The following is a 22842-nucleotide window of genomic DNA, read 5'->3' as shown; positions in this document are numbered from 1 at the left end:
GTAGTGCATTCGACGACAGTCGGACTTACGGGTTTTATACCCGACGTGTACTTCCTTTACTGCCAATTCAGGAGAATGTAATTTCTAATAAAAAGAAAATTGAAGTAATGTCAGAAATCACATTGTATCCGGTGATTTTTTTTTTATTTCATTAAAATAAAAGTTATATCTCATACTATGGGTTTTATATTTCTTAATTCTTAACAGTATCTAAATTAAGAAAGTAACCTACAACTTAATTTTCACCTAGTTTTAACAAATAAATGTGGAATTAGTTTTTTGTTGGAATTGTATTATTTTTTCAGATTAGATAGTAAAGATTCCTTGGGCTATGAATGGTTGTTTATTAGTTGGTCTCCTGATATAGCTCCCATCAGACAGAAAATGCTTTATGCATCAACAAAAGCTACTCTTAAACAGGAGTTTGGAACCTCACATATCAAAGAGGAGATTCATGGAACAATAGCTGTAAGTTTATACCATGATCAGACATTAAGGGTGATTGTAGATGTGGATAATAAGCCCATGTCATCTATTAACAAAAATCGTTTTGGATAACTAGCAAATTGTGAGTTTACTCATAAGTAAAAAAAATCACTTCTATTCTCTTCTTATATGACATTCTGTAATAAAACATAGATAGAACAAGATAATGTGCAGTGAAGTGTCAAATGTTGTTTGTAAGCTACCTTCAAATTTTTCAGCTCTTAACGAGCCTATTGCTTTTCAATATTCCCTATATTAGCAGATTATGTAATGGCTTATATTTTGAATTTTATTATAAATGTTCTATCCGATTGCCGAAGCATTTTTTCTATTCCAACTGAGGTACTTCAAAAACACTGATCTGGCAATTAATTTTCGATTTGCGATTATGAGAAGAAATCATTATCATTGGGTGCCAAATAAGGACTGACCCATCACTTCGATGTTTCAACTGTTCTAAAACGTTTTTGTTTGAACTGATGTGTGAGAGCTTGTATTTTCTAGGTGAATAAAGATTCGTCGTCTGCGATTCAAGGGCGGATCCAGGGTTTTGACAAAGGGGGAGGTCATTAGTATTAGGACGAATCATCCTCTGAAGTCATTGCATTTTAAGCCTTTTACCCACAAAATATAAGTTAATTACGTTGTTTTTGACAGCATAATGACGAATTTTACGCAATTTTTACTTTAAACCTCAATTCCTCATCGACTTTGAATCATATATCATGTCAGTCAGTATGCTGTATATTGTTGTTTTGTCTAGGGTATTTCTCCTTTACAGTTGAATAACTGAGAAATAATGCGAAAGGTTTTTATTGAGTCTATTTTAACTTGTTAAATAATTATCATAACGTTTATCAATTCTAACTCAAAACTACATCTTATTAGGTATTCGAAGGTAGATGTAGTAAGGGGCTAAGGACTACAGACAATGACAATTTCACCAAAGTAATTTATTAAAAATTAAACTATGCTAATATGTACATACAGAAATGGATATTAATACAACTCCAACAACTATTACAAATTTATAATTCTTCCCTTCTCTCACTAATTCAACTTTCTCGTCTATCCTGAAAACCGACCGACTCTTCGAGTAAGTCGATTCTTAAGTTTACTAGTTCTTTTACGGACATTTGATTCTTTTGAGTAGACCAACTCCTAAGTCGTTTACCTATAGAGCCCTAGACCGACTGCCGTTTCATTTTCGATTAGTTAGATTTTATTCATATTAATTAGTTTATGTCAGATTCTTCTACTTCTTAGTCTTGAATTTCCTGAGCATTTTATTTTTGTGTCATTAGGTATTGTTTTGATATTCGAAATATTTTGGGGTATAGGCTCCCTTTATCCACGGTGTAAAATAATTCGTAATTTTACGTATTCCTACTTACGCCCTTTTATAAGAAACAAAAAACCAAGTTAATTAATCAGGATTCATGACCCCCCTGGATCCGCGCTTGCTGCGATTGACCGTTCTACTCTGCTCTAATGGTACGAAGTTATTCCGAAAAAAGACCCATTCAGTCGATTGTTGTTTACTTTCGGGTTCATATAAATATATTCATGATTCGTGGCCTGTCACGTTTTTATGGACTTCTTTTGAAGCACCGCAATTGAATTTTTTCAGAATTTCTTTTCATCTATCGACACAAGCTTTTTTTTTAAGCGTCAAATGTCAAATTATGCGGCATCCAACGCGAACAAATCTTTTTGACAGCAAAATGTTAATGAAATTTTGAATGTATGCAAAGGGAGCTAATGCCCAAATATGCCTAAATCTCACGGTATGTCACATGACCATCTTGCAATATCAGTTTACGCACAGTATCGATGTTTTCTGAACGATTTTCACCATATTCATCATGTCGCCAAGTGTAACCACGATACCACTAGCTAAACACGGTAGCTCGATATGGTGCTGGATCAGCAAATATTCAGGCGATTGATACTGTTGTTTGTTTGATCGAACTCTAAAGTCATAGAAAATCATCGCACGAAAATGTTCGTGCATTACATTACAACACCGTTCATTTTAGCTCCATAAAAGGTTATTATTTTTTTAAACTAAAAATAATCGAGCAATTTAGAACAAAATTAAAAAAATAATTTGCTCCAGGGGCGTAAAAAATAGGGGGATAAATTTGAGAAAAAAATTCAAATGCGTTCTTAATTTATGGCAAATTTTTTATTTTGATTTAAAATTTTGAACACCCTATATCTCAGCAACTAGTCCCGGTAAGTGTCGTATCTATATATCAAAATGAATCATTTATTGAGATCTCTCTGTGGTATAGCCTTGTCGGTCGAAGATAGAAACACCCTGTATAGTGGAATGTTGTGGTAATAACTTCTGCCTCTCTCATCATAGTTTCTTGTAGTATTTGTTAGGTTAGTTTGTAAACAACTGCCCGACTTTGCACCAGGACAACGCACCTGTCCATAACGCGCTATCTGTGAAGCAGTATTTGACCAGTAAGCGCACTTCAGTGCTTGAACACTCACCAGATCTGGCACCGTGCGATTTTTTTTGTTTCCGAAGATAAAATCTGCTTTGAAAGGGACCCGATTTGAGTCGATGGAAGCGGTAAAGCCAGACGTCGTAATAGTAGCAACACAGGATTTAGCACATAATAATTGTACCTTGATATTATTCGTTTGATACGCAGATAAATGCATGATCCATATGCCTTATCGCTCGCGTCGGAAAATCCGTGTAATTGAATTTTTTTAACATTTGTGGTAATAATTACGGTACATTGAAAGGACAATAAATTAAGAGCAGGTAATTGTTCACAATATATTAAAGTTTCGTCTCAATCTAGTTTGTAAATCCATAAATTTTGTAAAGTTATTTCAGCCAGTATGATAACTGGAGATAGTAATTCCAAGGAATCAATGATTTTGGCTACCTCGGATAAAATAGTTCTTTTGAAGACTCTCTTGGCTTGTATAGGCTTTACGGTAGAGGTGTGAGTCCCAGTATACAATGCGGTCCATATGCATGGAATAAATTCAATTTTAGCGTTATTTTACCATGTGAAAAAACCTTAAACGGGTCGATTTTTATTTTTAAATTGAAAATTAACAGTATGAAAATATGATCTCCCTCCACCTCCCTTATGAATTATAATCAACCTCTCGAAAATTTTAAATAAGAAAGAGGACGTGTTGTACCTTGTTGGAAAGGGATTTTAGTCCTATGTTCAGCAATATAAAGTTCTTCTAAATATGGTGCAATCATAATTGAGAAAATTGATTTTCAAGATGTAAAATTGTGATAATGTCTCTATTACAAAACTTTATGTAGAATGAAGGTAATAATGTCGCATAATATTTACTTTACAATTAAATTAAATGTTCAAAATAACCACCATTCATTTATTGATAATAACCGAGGCGATTTTGGAATTCTCGTACATTTTGTATGACCTCAGGGGTTATTTTGTTAATTTCTTCCGTTATCCTAACTTTAAATCAGCAGTATTGTCTGGTTTATTAAAAAATAATTTAAATTTTTAATAACCCCATAAGAAGTAATCGAAAGGAGTCTAATCTAACCTAACCATTCGATAATTCCACGTCTTCCAAACCACGTATTGGGAAAAACCTCGTTTAATTAATTTCTAACTGTACGTACCAAATGCGGTGGATCTCCGTCTTGTTGGTAAATAAATCTAGATAAACCTGACCATTAACTGGGCCCTTAAAAAAATATGGGCCAATTATTTTATTGTTAATGATACCAGCCCAAACGTTCACTTTTTTAAGATATTGAGTGTGAGCTTCACACATCCAGTGAGGATTTTCTCTGCTCCAATATTTACAGTTCCGTTTGTTAACGGGTCCGTTTAAATGAAACGTCGCTTCATCTATTTTGTTTATGATCTGCAAATCTGCGTTCAATCTGTCCATCATCAATTCACATAATTCTTGCCTTTTATCAGTATCATCTTCATGTAACTCCTGAACCAACTGAACTTTGTAAGGGTGGTATTTTTCTTTATGCAAAACTCTAAAAATAGATGATTTACTTACATTATTGTCGGCGGCGGCAAGTTCTCGAGTTAGCGGATTTTCATCAATATCTATAAGTACCACAACCAATCATAATTAAAATATCTATTCTTTGAGTCTCAGACAAATGAGCTATAATTAAATTTAATAAGCGCTCAAATATTATACTGACGTCTTTTAGTAACTTTAAATACCTAAAGCACCCTTATCAATTGTTTATTTGGTTTTTTAACTAATATTTTAGTATCCTCAAAGATTTTTTCCTGATGCAGAACAGGTAAGAAAATTCTTGATTATAAAGTATATTTCAATGCACCGACAATATAATCATTTGTTGTATGGTGAGTTTTACTAATGCCTTATTTTTAGCTCCCCTTATACAATATTAGTTTAATATACGACTCAAATTTAAAAGGATTTAAAATTAACTCGACGAAATTAACTAAATAAATTAATATATTAGAATCTTAATTATGATGATTGTTTGGAATATTTGACTTGAACGATATTGGATATTGAACGTTATGTTGGTTGCGAACGAAGAGCTCTCGGAAAGGGATTAAAAATGCCTGAGCAGAATTAGTCATAAATTTCAATTGAATGTGTTCGCATCTCATTACCGTTCACGTTTTAGAATCTGTACAAATTCTTTACAATGTGTTGACCACTATACGGTACAAAAAAATGTTTACTTAATAGTAGTTTACCAAGTCCCGAAAGTGGTCTTTTACTGGACGAGTGAGCAAAAACCACTTTCGGGACGTATTACGTACAATATTTTTTTTTAAAACGGGCATTGTTGTACCATAAACACAATCAAATGCATCATTTTGAACATCAATTTTATAATAAATGTCACGTTTTCAACTAAACGTCAAAATATGTCAAGTTATTTTATAGTTTTAAATAATGCAAAACTCGGTTACTATAGAAACCAATTGACACTATCTTAGACTATTTTATTATTTTTTTCTTTAAAGATAGGCCGGAAAGTAAATAAAAATGAGTCCGGTAAAAGCTTTTATATAATCTACATACTTTTTAATGAAGAATAGTTTGAAGGGGAAAACAGATATTACAAAATCCAAAATATAATCCATAACATTATCTGCTTGGTGTTCCAAAGATTTGTTATATAGAATTCGTTTCAAAAAATATGAAGAATGCGCATTTTTACAAACTTATTTGTTTCCTATACCAGTCGATTAAAATTTTATTTTCTTCGTTTCTAATAAATTTGGTGCCATGAAAAGGTAATGATTGTTCAGAATTCTCCTATAGTAAATTGTATATGAGGATCAAAACTATTGAAGTAAAATAGTAAATTATCAATTCCATCATATGGAAGGAATAAAACTATTTCATCTACATAGTTTTCGATGAAGAATAGCTTGAATGGTAAAAAAGATGTAATAACGTTCAATATATAATCCATAACATAATCTGTTGGAATAGAAGATATTAAAAAGCTCATTGGTGTTCCAAATGATTGTTGCTAATTTTTCTTGCCAGAAAAATTTGTGTTATTAAAAATAAATGTTATTAATTTTTATAGAGTGAATTATTAAGTTCGCAATTATTACCACTTGTGCTGTGCTGTGCTGTGCTGTGCTGTAGAGCTATTAGACATATATTGAAGTGAACATTACTAAGAAGTGATTACATCTAAAACTTAGAGAACATAATTTTGTTGAATATCATATCATTAAATATTTCATTAATTGTCAAGGAGTCTTGGTCATAAGATTTTTGTCAAAATTTCAGTTAAGAAAACAGTAATAGGTCCAATCGGAGTATGTATTGATACTAAATTATTCTAACTGATAATGTAGGTTCATTAATTTTTGGTAAACAGTATCCTAATTATTTATGAACCTTTACCTTATATAAAATCAGTTACTCCTGAACTTTCCAGAATCTTAAACAACATTGCTTACAGTCGAATATTCAATATTTAATCTATTTTTACTAAAATAAATGTTAAAAAACCAAGTAATAAATTGACTAACATAGTTTATGAAATTTCCTGCTTAAATTGTGATAAAAAATAGAATGTTTAATCTAAGACGTCGCTTACCAATTGGCGAAACTCTCACAAAAGTTACAGGAAATTATACCCAGATGGTTGCTTACCTCTCACGTTTTCGATGAAGGTTATTCTATTGATTATGAATTCATGCTATTCAAAATGACATTGCGTTTTGCAGCCTCTATCATGTTTTTATAAATTCAGATTGGTCATCTGTACTGTAGTCTGTAAATATTAGAAATTTCTCTTAATTGAGCCATATATTTTATTCTTCAATATTCACAAAATGATTCACATAAATTTTAGGCTGATATTACTCTGAATGGCTACATAAAATATAAAAAATCGGCCGCAGCTCCAGCTCCTTTATCAATGAGGGAAGAAGAATTACAAGAACTCAAAAGAACTGAAGTTAATACGGATATTAGCGTTGATACAAAGCAACAGACTCTTGGAGGTGTAGTTTTTCCAATAACGGAGCCAGCTAAACAAGCTATATTAGATATGGTGAGAGGATTATATGACTATTTACAATTTAGGATAGGTAAGAAAAATATTTTATCAATATCCGTTTTTTGGTATTTAGACTACATTGATATTTAATAAATCCTAGTTTATCTTTTCTTGAAAATGACATAGATGATATTATCAGATGTTCTCAAACATATGCTCTTAGAAAACTTGTTGATAATGCGTACTTATCAGTTTCTCTCTGAATTAGTAAAAAAGTTCCTATGTTAAGTGAAAAATCTTGTATGAATCATCTGTGTCTTATCAAAGAATGAAAAAGTTTCCTAACGAAGGTTCTATTGACCAATGCTTTAGCTGTAATATTTAACATCTGGAATATGATAGTGGTGGTATGCTCAAGTTTTTTATACCATGTAAACGTGATTTATAATTATTTCCACTTTCTTTTGATGATTCTTTCCAACCGATTAATTTATACTCCATAGTATTAATTTTTCATGCTTCCGGTTGACAAATGATTATTTTAATTAAGACTGAAAGTAGTCGATTCGTCAAATTTTTATCTGTCTTTCAAAAATTATGAAAGAAACTAATTTTAAAACAAAATAAACGATCCCTACTATTCACCTCCGTAATAATATAGAAATTTAATGTTTCAAAAATATATTCTGCCGATCTTCAAAGGAGAAAACAATTACTTTTCTGGTAATGCTTCGAGGAATATTGAATTACATCTCCTCGAAAGAGCGTGATTTTAATTGACGCTTTGTCGATATTAACATCCCCAATTGCTTGCAGTTGCACGGAGGGGTTTGTAACCACTGACTAATTTCGACTTTATTACGTCTCATCAGAGTGGTTTAACAAACCTCGTCCGGGCTCGAAACCCGGAATGAAGACAACGTTTTGGTTGATACAACTTCATTAAATTGTTGTAAAAAATAACTGAACGAAAGTTGGTCTTAAATATACTTTCATTTTTAATTATGGGGAATATGGGGCTTCATAAATGGAACAAAGACAGTTTTTTATTACATTCAAAAAAAAAAATACAAAATGAACGTATAGATAAAAGCATCTACGTACGTACGAGGATGTATCAATATCTAGTTAGCCTAGACTAGTTCCATGCATAAACAAAATATTGCGTTACCATAGCAACGAACAATAAATTATTAGAAGTGTCAGTGTAAAGTTTGACGTCAAAAAAGTAAATCAGAGTTACGCAATAAATTAAAAGAAAAAAGATGTCCACCGAAATTGTGAAAATCGAAAAATTGGAGTATCGAGCCATCATCAAGTACCTCTATTTAAAACGGTTAAGAGGTAAGCAAGTTTACGAAGATATGCTTAATACCGTTGGTGATCAATGTCCTTCGTATGTGACCGTGAAAAATTTGACTGAGGTAAAGAGGTAAATTTTCTATTGAAGATGATGACCGATCGGGAAGGCCAGTTTTTGTGTCAGTCCCCGAAAATATCGATGCAGTTCATGACATGATTTTATCAGATCGTCGAATTGGGCTAAAACGGATATCCGAAGTACTGAATATTTCTACGAATGCGTTCATCAAATGTTTGCATGTTGACCAAAAGCATGCAAGGGTAAACGCATCGCGTTCGATCTGTGCTCGATTTGAAAACGATGTAGACTTCTTAAACCGAATTGTTACTATGGGTGAAACTTGGGTACATTTCTACGATCCAGAAACAAAACAACAATCGATGGAATGGCCACACTCTGGTTCTCCTAGACCTAAGAAGTTTCGTGTCCAAAAATCTGCTGGATTGCATGATTGATTTTTTGGATAAGGGTAGAACAATAACTGGAGATTACTATTCGACATTACTGACCACTCTACGGAAAAAAATTAAAAAGAAAGACGCGGAAAGCTATACAAATGTGTTTGTTTTTGCAGGACCACGCCCCTGCATACAAATCTCATATTGCCATGCAAAAAATTCTTGATTTAGGATTTGAATTACTAGAACACCCCTCTTATTCACCAGATTTGGCTCCGACTATCTTCTCTTTCCTCAAGTGAAAAAGTTTAAAAGGTCGTAAATTTTTTTTCAACGAGGAGGTAATAAAAGCTGTGGAGGTCTGGTTTGCAGAGCAAGAAGAAACATTTTTTTTGAAAGGTCTAGAGACGTTGCAGGTTCGCTGTAATAAATGTATCCAATTAAGAGGAGAATATGTTGAGTAATAAAATATTTTGACATTGAAATTTTCCTTGGTTCTATGAATTTCTCAATATATCCTCGTATATATTAGAATATCATATAAATCGCAACTTAAATTATCTATTGTACCCTCCTTTATTGTTGCGATACTGGGGATCTTCAGTGCTTACAGCTAATCTATTCATTTCCCTTTTCGTGGGATGGCTCTAGCTGCCAGATATCTTCGTCCTCTATTTCATATGTCCCAGGTGTAGTGCTTTGGAGTTTCGTAGTGTTTTACATTTCGAGAGAATGTGGATAGAGGTTTCGTTCTCTGCGCAATACAATCTGCAGGCTGTATTTTTCGCTAAGTCTAACATCTTCAGGTGTTCATTGAGGCGACAGTGCCTTAGATAAATACATAATTATCATGAACCTACCACTATACGAGAGATCACCAAATTTTAATCTTTCATGTACACCTTTCAAAATTCTATTCATTTTTTTAAATAATTGAATAAAACTATATTTAATATAATATTTAACAAGTCAGTTTGCATTTCAAACGTATTATAATTATCGCAAAGAGGAATATCATTATTTTTACCCCTTAATTATTCTAAAACTATTTTTTAAAATTATATTTATGAATACTTGGAAGTATTTCTATTATTCTAATTGTTATTTGGTTGATGACAAATGTTATTACTGAAGGATTAACAAGATGTTGTCCCTCATACTGCTATAATCGCAAGTGTTCAGGTAATTCTTGTGATGAGGACTACAGAAGTTCCTCACAGGAAGTGCATGGATACTTTCGAAGAAAGCGTTTCGTTACTGCCCCGGCAATGTAGGAGGCAACTTACACTAGCACACTTCAACCTCAGGACATTCTATTTCCTCTTCTTAAAGCAATCGCTTAAACGATCCCAACAGCCCTGTTGATACATCTTTGTTGCAATTTGGCACATCACTGTGAGTGGAACTCAATCCATTGACTATAAGCACCTTATAAGCGTTAATAAACATGGAACAATTGGTATCCATGTGCATGACTTTTTATCTATGAGAAAAAATTTTTCCACCGGATCTTGGTTGAAGTATCTCCATTGAAAAATACTCCATAAAGGAAAGTAATTTTTTTCGCAGATAGAGGAAGTCACGCATAGTAGAAATCCAATTGTTTAAGGAAGGGGTTTGGGAACGGCTTGGATGTTTTATGTCTGCAATGTGTGACATTGAGGAGATTACAGGAAGAGATGATAGTCAAAAAGCTTTATGGCCTTATGATTTACTTACTACATTTTCCAGGAGGAGAATCCCGTTAACACTGTACAATAGGAGAGCAGTGTCAACTTCTTCAGGTTTAATGAACCCGCCCTGGTGTGTATAGCGCTAACAAGGGTGTAAATCAACACCTGTGAAGCATGTTTCACCTTCATTTTTCTGATTCTGGAATATAAAAGGTGGTCATCAGTTAGCTTGAAACATGGCACAAAAGTTCCTTGCATGCTGTGCGATAATGTAGAATTGAAAGATATGAGACTAAGACGCTACGCGATTACCGCCGTCCATTGAAAACCAAATGTCCTTACTTAGGAAGCCGTGCTGGATACCCTCCAATAAATGAGAAGGGTCATTAATGTCGACAATCTCCTGCTACCCTATTATAAACAGTATTAGAACTTCAAATTTACTTTTTTTAAAACTATTGGTGACAGCTACATTTGTAGACCCTTGGTCACATACTACAAGTTTCAATGCAATGGGACAAGTAGACTATTGAAGTTGTGTTTTGGTAAAACACTAGTTGCTTCCAGGAGGCTCACACGCCCTTGACTATAAACACGAGAGCATGGTAAGCAAATTGTATTCGTCTGCGCCTAGGCCCTAGATCCACCAGTCCTTCAATATAATCATAACACTGATTATATCGAAGCCGAGGGCGAAAGGAAATTTTATCAAACAGTAATATGCAGTTCTTGTACTCCCTCTGTAGTTTACCAACGGAAGACTTCGAATGTTCGAAAATTCGGGAAATGAAACCTGGGAAAAAGGTACTCTATTTAATACACCGGATAAAGACTTCTGACTTGGTAAGCTGAACAGAACTTCTACAGAAATCTGTATGTTCTTGCACTCCGTTTAAAAATAGTGAGTGAAAGGAGTTTATCGGCAAGACTAAAGCGCCGGCAGCGAGGCGACAACATAAAGTTGCGCAATTGCGTGCCCAAAATTTGTAAAAAAACTTTGTTTGAATTGTATAAATAATGTAATAAATTCCCTCTTTTCTCCAGTAATTTCATAATTGTGTTATTTATTCTACAATTACATTACTTATTTGAAATCTTTTCAATTATTTCGAAGGAATTATATTGTTATGGTATGAATAAGGAATGAGGAATAAATAATATTGAAGACATAAAGGAAATAATAAGAGATTTTGAAACGGCATTTTTACAATATTTCTGGGGGGAAAATACTCAATCAACCATCAGGGAACAATTATATTTCGGAAAGTTTGATGAAAATAGAAGCCATAGTTTGAACAATTATGCAATCCAACTACATGCGATGACACAATATCTGGAACCACCAATCCCTGAGGAGGAAATCGTTATGTTCATAGCAAGGCATTTCAAGGCAGAATTGGCTGAGACCATTGCAATACAAAATATGAGAAAATTGGATCAATTATCTATGTATCTACAAAGAGTAGAGAGAAATTTGATCAGACATGAAAATTCACAACAAAATATAAGAACAAATTATAGAAACAATGAAAATAATCAGAGAAACAACAATCAAAATAACAATTGGACAAATAATAGATTTAATAATAATAGAAATTATAATAATAATGCACAAATTAATAATAACAATAATTATAATAACAATAATTACAATAACAGAAACTACAATACTAATACAACAATAGAAACAACAATGATTCATACAGACAAAATAATTATAATGACAGGAACAATAGACAATATAGAGGACTGGAGAGTAGAAATTCTGAAGGAAATATGCAAAGAGGAAATGGAGATCAAGAGACAAGAAGAGTAAATTTTCAAAGAATCAATCAAGATAGAAGAAATAGATCAGAAAGCAGAGATGATGATGTAACAAATATAAATGAGACAAGATTACATACAGCACAAATATATAGGGAAAATACAAGACAGACAACTGAACAAAAAAATGACAATGAAAATTTTTAAATACGCACACATCAAATAAACAAAATCTATATATTTGTAAATATGAAAATCCAAATGAATTTATAAAAATAAATGAAAATATAGACACAGATGGGAATAATAGTTTGATTATTATAAATGGGCTAATTAACAATTTAGAAGCTAAATTACTTATTGATACTGGATCAGAAGCATCAATGATTAATAAAAATTTTGTTGATAAATTAAATATTCCTACAAATAAAATTATTAAAATCCCAAAAATAAATTTAATAGGTGCTAATTCAAAGAAAATATGTGAAATTAATAGATTAATAAATATAAACACTAATATTAAGGGAAAAGAATTTAATTTACAAGTATTAATTGCTCCAGATATTGAGACAGAAATAATAATAGGATATGATGAGCTAGAAAAACATAAAGCCATAATAGATATTGAAGAAAGAAGATTAAAATTGGATGGAACATGGATTAACTTTGAAATAATAGCTTTGAAGGAAGAAGGTAAAGTAGTTAATAATATGTACAAGGAAGAATTGAATAAAAATTATGATGATGAAGAAGAAGGGAAAGATTAAGTTATAATGGATTGTCCAGAGGACAGAAAAGAAGAAATAAAAATGTTAATGAATGAATATAATAATTTATTTTCAAAGGAAAATAGAATTGCGAAAGATTATGTACATAAAATAGAAGTCAATGAAGATATTAAGAATTTCAAAGCTAAAACTTATCCTATTCCATACAAGTATAAAGATCCCATTAGTGAGAGAATAAGAGGAATCTTCCATGTTAATCAGTTATATAGATTTTATACATAAAACGAAAGGACATGACTGATAAATTTATTGATATTTCATTAATACTAAAAAAATTATAACTGGGAATTTATCACAAAATAATTATTGGAATAAAAGACAATAACTGAGAACAACTTATAAAGAAGAATTAAAATTTGGTTTTCTTATTTCTTTTATAAATAAAATAAATCAAGAAAACAAATTTTGGGAATGTTGTTATGGTATGAATATATCCAAAATAAATTATTAAATAATAATAAGATATAAATAAAGCAATAAGTTCAGTTCTGTTATTCGGTTACTTAGAGCAGTTTATCACAATAAAATAAATAACATTCTTTATATTAATAACATTTAGAAATGACAATTTAGTAACTAACTTTTAAAATAAATATCATTGGTTAAAAGAAAAAAAAAAGTTTGTTTGAAAAAAAAAGAAAAACAATGAAGAAGAGAATCAACAACGAGAGAAATATTTTTTTTGCAAGAGAAAAAAGAGTAAAATAATTTTAATTGAAATTTAAAAAAATTAAAATCTTGATATAAAAGGCATAAAATATTCAAAGGATTGATAATTAATAATTGCATAAGTGTAGTAATAAGAAATTAGTGAAAACAATTAAATAAAGTGAAATAAGTGAGAATACTCACAAAGGGACAATTTCCAAGATAAAGAAGTTGTGAAAAGGAAAAGATCAGGAGTGGAACTACAGCGGAGTATCTGTTTATTCTGCAAGGCCGTAACAATTTCCAATTTAAAAAAAAAAAAAATTAAAAATACAACATAACAAACACTTAAGGTACTGTTCTATTAAGTTTAAGTATTTCTTTTAGTATATAATATTTGAGTTCACATTTCCATATAATTTAGTTTTATGAGTGTAATTATGAGTATGAATGAATGAATGAATGTTTGTAAAATAAAATAATTGTAATAGCTAGTTAAGAAATTGTATATTTTGAATATTTTATTCATTATAAAGAACAGACCCGGTCTTAAAACTATTATAATCTGACCTTATAACCATAACAATTTATCGCAATAAAATTTTTTAATTTGACCTCACAATATAATACCCTGAGAATAAAAAAAATAATAATAACATAATCAAATAAAGAAATTCAAATAATTAGTAATGGCGCCCAAATTAAAATCTGATTTTATTTAAAATAAAATTTATAAAAATAAATATTACACACTATAATACCATAACAATATATATATATATATATATATATATATATATATATATATATATATTATATATATATACATATATATATATATATATATATATATATATATATATATATATATATATATATATATATAATTGATATGAAAACTTGTGACGAAGAAGTTATAGACAAAATATTTGAATGCAATTAAAATAATATGGAAAAATTTGAAATTTTGATCTGCTTCAGTCTTTATCAAAATATGATTCGATATCGACAATCTGAATAATTATATTAATTAATAGATCACCTTCATCATGAATATGATCTACAATGACTACAAATATTATTAAAGATAGTTATATAGACTCTTATTGGCAACATCTTATAAGTACACCTATTATACCCACCTCTAATTTTTTCGGGTGTTGGAACGCTTTATTGAAGTGGTGCTTGTTGTGTAAACCAAAAGTTATCAGTGGAGTATCCAACAAGTGCGTTTAGTGTTTATGTATTTTTGAATATTAACAAAAATAAAAAAATACCTTACGGGAGGCATGGCACAGCACCCTTTACTAACTAACAAACCTTTGTCATCTTTTTTTAAACAGCTGAAATGCTTTGGATATATTTTTAAACTACCTATTATGTTGCCCATAAAACTAACTTTAAATAATTATCAATACTTTCCTTTCATATAAATAATATAGGACTATAGATAAAATATAAATTAGTAAATATTAATATCCTTATGTATTCAAACCACAATGTGACACTAAACACTTCTGCACACCCATTTCAGGTATCAAAATAACTGGATGTGATTTTAGGTCTCTTCTGTTTTAAAATTAGTTTTTTTTATAATTTTTGAAAGAGATAAAATTTTGACATTTCGACTACTTTCAGTCTTGATGAAAATATGATTTGACACTGACAATTCGCATATTTATATGAATCAATAGATCCTACATCATGAATATCAAAATAAAAATAAATTAAAATAGAAATCTGTTTTAACAAATCTGTGCTATGGGATCAATCCATCCATATCAAGTGTTATAGCACAATTAGTAACAGAAGATCTTGAGGAAGCTGTCTCAAGAAAACTCACGTTACATAAAATTAACAATAACATAAGTACAGAGTGGTTTTCGAAACCAACTTGGTCTTCAAGATATTTAAACTTCAATTCGTGTCATCCTATGTCACAAAAAAGGTCAGTGATAATAAGTTTGGCTGATAGATCTATATCAACTATCAGATACTGAATTTAGATGCTTAGATATTAAAAACTACATTCAATGAAAATAATTATCCTTAAAAAACGCTAAGGTTGAGTGAAATTTAATAAAAAATAATAATCGTAGTATTAAATTTTCTCATTTTTACTGAACAATAACACCATAAATAAGTACACTACAACTAGTGTTCTGGTACAAGAATAATCGAATTCTAAAAACCATATTTCAAATTCCAAATAATTTTTTGAATTAAAAATATTTTAATTATATTTTCAGACATCGAAGAAGAAATTATTCACTTAGTATGCGCAGAAAATATTACTTTACAAAAATTGCCCTCTAAAGTTCCTATTGATAGCGGAAGGTATCATTTATATAAATTCAAGCATACCCATGAAGGTGATTATATGGAGAATTTTGGTAAGATATATTTAACAGTCACTGATGCTTTAAAAAATGTCGATAAAGATTTTTCTATGCATATAACTAAATGTTTGGAAATGGAAGAATAAAATGTAGAAATTTAAATATTCCTATTGATTATTCACGTTCAATTTACGTTTTTTAAATTTGGTTTTCCTTTCAATTTAATATATGCCTACATTGAAACTTTCCTTTAGTGTAATAACATGATTAAAGTGACTATTTCCTTCGAAAAATTTAATCCAACCAAAAAGCTGTAATATTTTATGTTTACCTAGCAACGATCAAATTTCAGCGATAATACTGCACTAGTGCAATTTATCGATAATTTGCACTAGTGCCAAATTTTCGTCTAGGATTAATAAACATCATTTGGTTTTAATTTTATATTTTAAGAAAAGGAACAATTATTGAAAATGTAATTAGAATATACAACTTTACTGGAGGCCGACGATGGTGTTTCTATGCTGCTTCCACCACTTCTTATTGTTACTTCGCTACTGTCATTTCGCACTTTTTGTACAATTTCCTCGTGGTGTTCACTATTTACTTGGAGGTAACTCTTTATCGAGGCCTGATTTGAGTGTCCGGTAACCTTCATAATTTGATTTTCTGAAACCCCAACCTTGGCAAGCTGAGTAAATGCCGCAGCACGGTTCGAGTGATTTGTCACTTTTATTCTTTTCGTGTCAATTCCTATAGCTTCCGCTGCATCTCTTGTCCACTTTGAAACTTCATTTCGTCCTACTGGACAATTTTTAAAAAAACCTTTTGATGTTTCTTTCATCCATGATGGGTTTACAGTTAAGAAAAGACGATCGACCGTAATATGTTTTCCTCTTTTTTCTTTCAACATTTTAAAAAGCCTGCAAAATTATAATGATAGATTGTTTGATATCATGCTTTACATTAAATACCTTATTGGGCATTTATTAGGCTCGGTGGTGTTTTGGACTAACCATCTTTTTTCTGTTAACCTATGACTCCCTCCTTGCGCTGTCTTAGAAAAAATAGGATTATAAGCTATGCGTCCTGTAGGGTTGCCGTAGTTGTCAAATTCTTCAAAGTAACTCAAAAGGCAATTACATGCTTCTCCTCCTCTCCACGCCAGTTCATATGAAGCAATATGAAAGAACTTGAGTTGAAGTCCGTCCGGAGTCGACTCGTCCCAAATGGCACACATTTTATCAATATCTTGTCCTGATAAGCTAGATGCACTTGTTTTTCTTTTTTTAGGACACTTTTGCAACTGCTTCCTTTTTGCGGCGCATTCAAACGTTACATCTTTAAAAGGATCGAAAATAATGTTAAACTCTTCATAACATTTTTGTTGCAAAATTTTCGCTACTGTATTCCAAAGTGTTTTGACAACACCTTCTTTATATTCTTCCCCATCACTACGTCTCATGTTGAAAGCGAAATCTCTTAGAATTACGGCCAGCTGTGCGACAGAAGTTTCCTTGTTCAAAGTGTATTTTCGTTCATCACAAAATTGTTGAAACTGTCGCCACGCAGAATCTCTCGACTTTTTCGTATTCAGTGGAGTTAGTTTATCCACTGCGGCGTCTATTACTTGCGTGGAATTCTGCCCAAAACGTAAACTCATTTTGAAATATTTTTTCACCTTCAAATAAATACAAAGTAAATGTACAAAGGTAGATGTGAACATTTATATTGCACATAATTAAAATATATCACTAAGTGTCTGTATCTTAAGTGGGCATAAATACCGTACTGAACGATTCACTATTCCTGCAATGGTAAGAATTTTTGCAAGTCTTGAGACACTATGGGAGAGCTGCTGGATTCGACCTAGAGGTCATTTGCATGGAGGCTGGTTACAATGTTTGATTAGTACAAGGGCTCCAGCCCTAACCATTATTAATAATGGTTTTGTTGGATCCTCCTATTAATATTGAATGTGTCCTTAAGAAATATATTCTCGTATGAAACGTGTTGATACATAGTTGGATGTCTTGGGGCGGTGATAATCTATTTGATGGAGTTTATACAAGATCAGCATCAGGAAATGAGGTTAAAGGGTGACCAATCAAACAATGTGAAGGTGTGAGGGGTTTTAGAGCGTTGGAGTTGGTGGGTTGAGAATAAAACGGGCGTAAATTAAAAATTCCTTCAATCTGTACCAAAACAGAATAAAATTCTTCATATATAAATTGTTTGTTATACAATATGCGTTGTAAATGATGTTTAGTGCTTTTTACAGCTGTTTCCCAAAGGCAACCAAAATTTGGTATGTAAGGGCGTATAAAATGCCACCTATATTATCTTTGATTGATTGATTGTTGATATGATCTTGATTATTATGAAAGAAGACGCACAATAAAGCCTAACCTAACCAATAAAGGTAGTACCGTGGTCTGAAAAAACGTCAGGTGATATTCCAAGATAAGAAAGATTCAGTTGTTAGATTGAATGACAATTCTAAATGAATTTATTTTGTGCAGAAACAGACAAAAACGCAAACCTAGCATTTTAATATTTTGTATCCTCGTCCTAGCTTATCTTTTAATGGAAATTGATTTGCACAGTCAAATCCAGTAAATGAAAAGGTAATGCTGGTTTTACTCTATGACCAGGTGGATTGGACATTAGGTATGTAGCAAATGTTGGGTTAAATTTAAAACAAGTTATACATTCTTTGTGTACTTTCCTCGCCAAGTTGCGTCCATCCATCCTCATGGATGGCAACAATAATTGAGGACCTGGATGTAATAATATGTGATGCTTATGTATAAATTGTAGTTTTGTGAAAATGTGTTTGGAAGAAAATAATATCGGTTGTTTTGTATGAATAGATATTGATGTAAATCTTAATCTACCTCGTACACGTAATATATTATTTTCTTCAAGAAATGGTGCAATGGTGGTCACTGTATTGAGTTGGTATGTTGAAAAGTCCTCAATTGGGTTGTCTCTCCAAATTTCTAAATGAAGTTGTTTCTGATCATTATGTACTAACATTTTCCTGTACATTTTTGACACGTCAGCTGAAAAGACACATTTGTAGAGTCTGAATCTGATTAGTATATCAAAGATGTTATTTTGAATTTTAGGGCCTACTAACTGTAAGTCATTGAGAGACCATCCCGAACTGGTTATACATAATCCTTCAAAAACTACTCTTTGTTTTGTTGTAATACTTGTTTCTTTAAAAACGTCATGATGGGGAAAATAGTAATTTAGGCTGATAATTGATTTCGTTAATTTTCACATGTGACCTAACTGTATATATACATTAATGAAATTCTCGTAAATGAAATTCTGGATTTGATCCAAATTTCTCTTCTTCTTTCAATAGCTGTTTACCTAATATTTCAGGTGGCTTTTTTAATGGAAGTTCGACAACAAATTGACTGTTAGGATGATGTGGTTTCTTTGAATATAGTTTCACGAAGGTCATCTTTACACATTTTTATTCACTTGAAATTAACCCGGAAATGATATAGTCTAACTTTGTATTATGTAAAATAGGACGATTTTTACCTAGAGTGATTTTGCCTTCTAATAAAAGGTCCGAAAGAGAGTGACCCCAATAATCATGTCGATTTGATTAGGCAAATTAAATTCGGGTTCGACTAGATTAATGTTATCTGGAATATTGATTGCGAAAATATCAAGTTGTTCTGTTGGTGTGGTTGATAATATCATTGAAAAGATATAACGGAAGTTAATACTATGAAAATTATTATAATTCGAGTATATGGAAATAGAAGTTTTGTTGTAAAGGTAGATATAGTTTGATTGATTTTCATGATTGACAAATTGATAGGGATCAATGTTAGGTTTAAACGCTTGCAATAAGATTCAGTGATTAGATTGGATGGAGCTTCAGAGTCTAATAACTCTTGAAAATTGCCTTGACTATTTACTTCGAAAAATTTAAGCCAACCAAAAAGCTGTAATATTTTATGTTTACCTAGCAACGATCAAATTTCAGCGATAATACTGCACTAGTGCAAATTATCGATAATTTGCACTAGTGCCAAATTTTCGTCTAGGATGTAAACTCATTTTGAAATATTTTTTCACGAACAAAACTGTTGTCAATAAGTTACCGTAGATACCAATTCAATGCCAATATGATGATCGTCAACTACGGTATAATTTAAAGAATAACAAATTTTAAACACAGAATTAAGTTTATTTTAAATTAAATTTTTCTCAGGAAATAGTCTGCCAAAATGCCCTCTCGTGCATGTCAAATTGTCTCATAATTTCCTCGAGTGCGCATTCGCCCCTATAACACCACAAATTCCGCAAAACAGCACCAAACGCAACTACGAGCAAATAATTACGCCTCCACCTCAAACAGAAGGAATTATGCCAGAGAACCCCAAGAAACCTTCTTTCCCCAAACAAATAGGACAAGTAAAAAGCCTAAAAATAAACCAGACATTCCTACAGAAATTCTCATGAAACCAATTAGAAAAGTCATTTCAGAACAGAATCCTCCTTTCATATTGGACCACAACCAGATATCTTACCTTTTTGAAAATGTCTACGGTTCATCAGATCCAATTAGTATTATAAAGAACTACACAAACGATTTTACTTTAATAGACATGATAATAAAAATTTACCCTTTCTTTGAGCACTGATCTTACAAAAGCAGATGCACTAAACTCAAGAAGAAACTGTTGTCTCACCTACAAATGAACATACCAGAAACAGACCTCTCAGAAACAGAAAATATTTTTTTTCCTTTTCTTCTATTTTTCTCCCCGTATTTTCATGGACTTTACATCTATACTACAATGGAATATCAATGGCTTTTATAACAACTTACCAATGTTGTAAACCATCCTATACAAACAGAAATGTGAAGATGTTTGTTGAACCAATTTCAAATACAATAACAACGAACCGCTCATGCAATTTAACAGCTTCTACAAGGACAGGACAGGGTTCACGTATTAACCTTACTATCTGTGACCCAACTTTGACTCCAGCTTTTTCCTGGGATCGGCTGGACTATACCTACACTATCCAATCGTCATTCATAATAATAGAAAACCAAATCACAATCACGACAGATATAGACGAAAATTTAGAAAACCTCATTAGTATTTTTCAGCGAGCAGCAAACATATCAATCGGAAGAACTACACGTCTGAAACGACCGTCTGTGCCGTGGTAGAATAGCGACTGCGAATCAGTAATTAAGACCAACAAAAAAGGTTTCAATAGATATAAAAGACACAATACATCAGCAAACAAAATCGAATTTATGAAAACCCGAGCCGAAGCTAGATGTACATAAAAACTGCTAAACGCAAATCCTGGACAGAATACGTCTCTACAATAAATTCTGAAACACCCATGACGGAGGTATGGGAAAGAGTGAGAAAAATATCAGGACTTTACAAGCACCATAATATATAAATGCTAGAGAAAGACGGACGCACAACCACAGATAACTCCAAAATAGTTTCAATACTAGCTACCACTTACAAAAACCGCTCCATCACACGCAATTACGATGATACTGTTATTACCCTTGAGAGAGAAGTAAAGGATGAGATAATGATACAGTTCGATGAATACCAACCCATCAATTTACCCATTACCACCCAAGAATATTATGAAGCTCTTTCAAGCCTAAAATAAACGTCACCAGGACCAGATGAAATACCAGTTGCCTTCTTGAAACATCTCCCCTTAATTGCTCACGAATACATCCTTAACCTGTTCAATACCATCTGGCTGCAGCATAACTTTCCTGAAAAGTGGCGTGAATCCATAATAATTCCTATACTGAAACCACAAACTATTAGAACCCATCCTGAATCCTATAGACCTATATCACTCACATGTGCTATGTGCAAACTAATGGAAAAAATTATAAACAACAGACTGCTCTGGACTCTAGAAAAAAGAAACCTTATTATACCGGAACAAAGCGGATTTAGACAACATAGATCAGCCCTGGATAACATAATAGACTTGGAAAGTGAAATCAACGAAGCATTTGCCTTAAAAAACAGCTGTCTAGCTATTTTCTTTGACATTAACCGAGCTTTTGACACTGCAAGGGATTACACCATAAAAAAATTCAACATACATAGTCACTGCCTGGATTTTACCAAAAACTTCTTGAGAAATCGAACATTTAAAGTTAAAACCAACGGCACCACCTCCGAAAAAACATATTTTAATAATGGTATACCCCAAGGATCAATCATAAGTCCCACATTCTTTATCATCGCAATCAACGACATTTGATAACAGGTGCATTCAAAACAACGCCAGTGGAAAGTCTGTACTGCGAATCAGGGGAATCATCCTTGGGAGACAGAAGAATATATTTGAGCCTTACATATGCAGCCAAACTAAAATCCAATCCTTCCAATATGATCCTCCAAAACTGCTTCTCCAAGACATTCCCAAATCTTTTTGCAAATAAACCCAGAACCCCCAAACCTTTCTATGCTAGAATTCGATCATATCTAAGCGAATTAAATTTCTTTATTCCTGAATGCCTTTCTATCAAATCTTCTCAAACTCCACAATGGACAATAGAAAGCACCAAATTCATTACCCATCTCACCTCTTTCGACAAACACCACACCAACCATAAGCTAATCGAAGGACACTTAAATAACATACTCAATGAGTACAAAGACTTTGTACATATTTACACAGACGCATCAATATCTCAAGACGGTACGGGGATCGCAATCATTACACCATCCTCCAAATATATGATAAAAGCTCCTCAAACCCTATCCAATTTCACTGCTTCATCAAACGAACTTAATCATGTCATACTCACAGACTCCCTTATCTCAATCTAAAGTCTTCAAAAA

General features: G+C 31.9%; 1 protein-coding gene across 2 annotated transcripts in view; it reads left to right on the top strand.

Moving 5' to 3' along the window:
• The window catches only part of LOC130895228 (twinfilin), a 43149-nt gene that overhangs the window by 6380 nt on the left and 13927 nt on the right, over positions 1-22842 (top strand). The window contains exons 4-6 of one of the 2 annotated variants that reach the window (XM_057802427.1): positions 306-468; positions 6839-7076; positions 15869-16012. In XM_057802427.1, coding sequence (XP_057658410.1) covers positions 306-468; positions 6839-7076; positions 15869-16012 — 545 coding nt within the window. The remainder of the gene's footprint in view (positions 1-305; positions 469-6838; positions 7077-15868; positions 16013-22842) is intronic. The other variant, XM_057802428.1, reaches the window with a different exon arrangement.

This window comes from Diorhabda carinulata, chromosome 6, assembly GCF_026250575.1.
Source record: "Diorhabda carinulata isolate Delta chromosome 6, icDioCari1.1, whole genome shotgun sequence".
Classification (NCBI taxonomy): domain Eukaryota; kingdom Metazoa; phylum Arthropoda; class Insecta; order Coleoptera; family Chrysomelidae; genus Diorhabda; species Diorhabda carinulata.
This window is presented reverse-complemented; position numbering and strand designations above follow the sequence as displayed.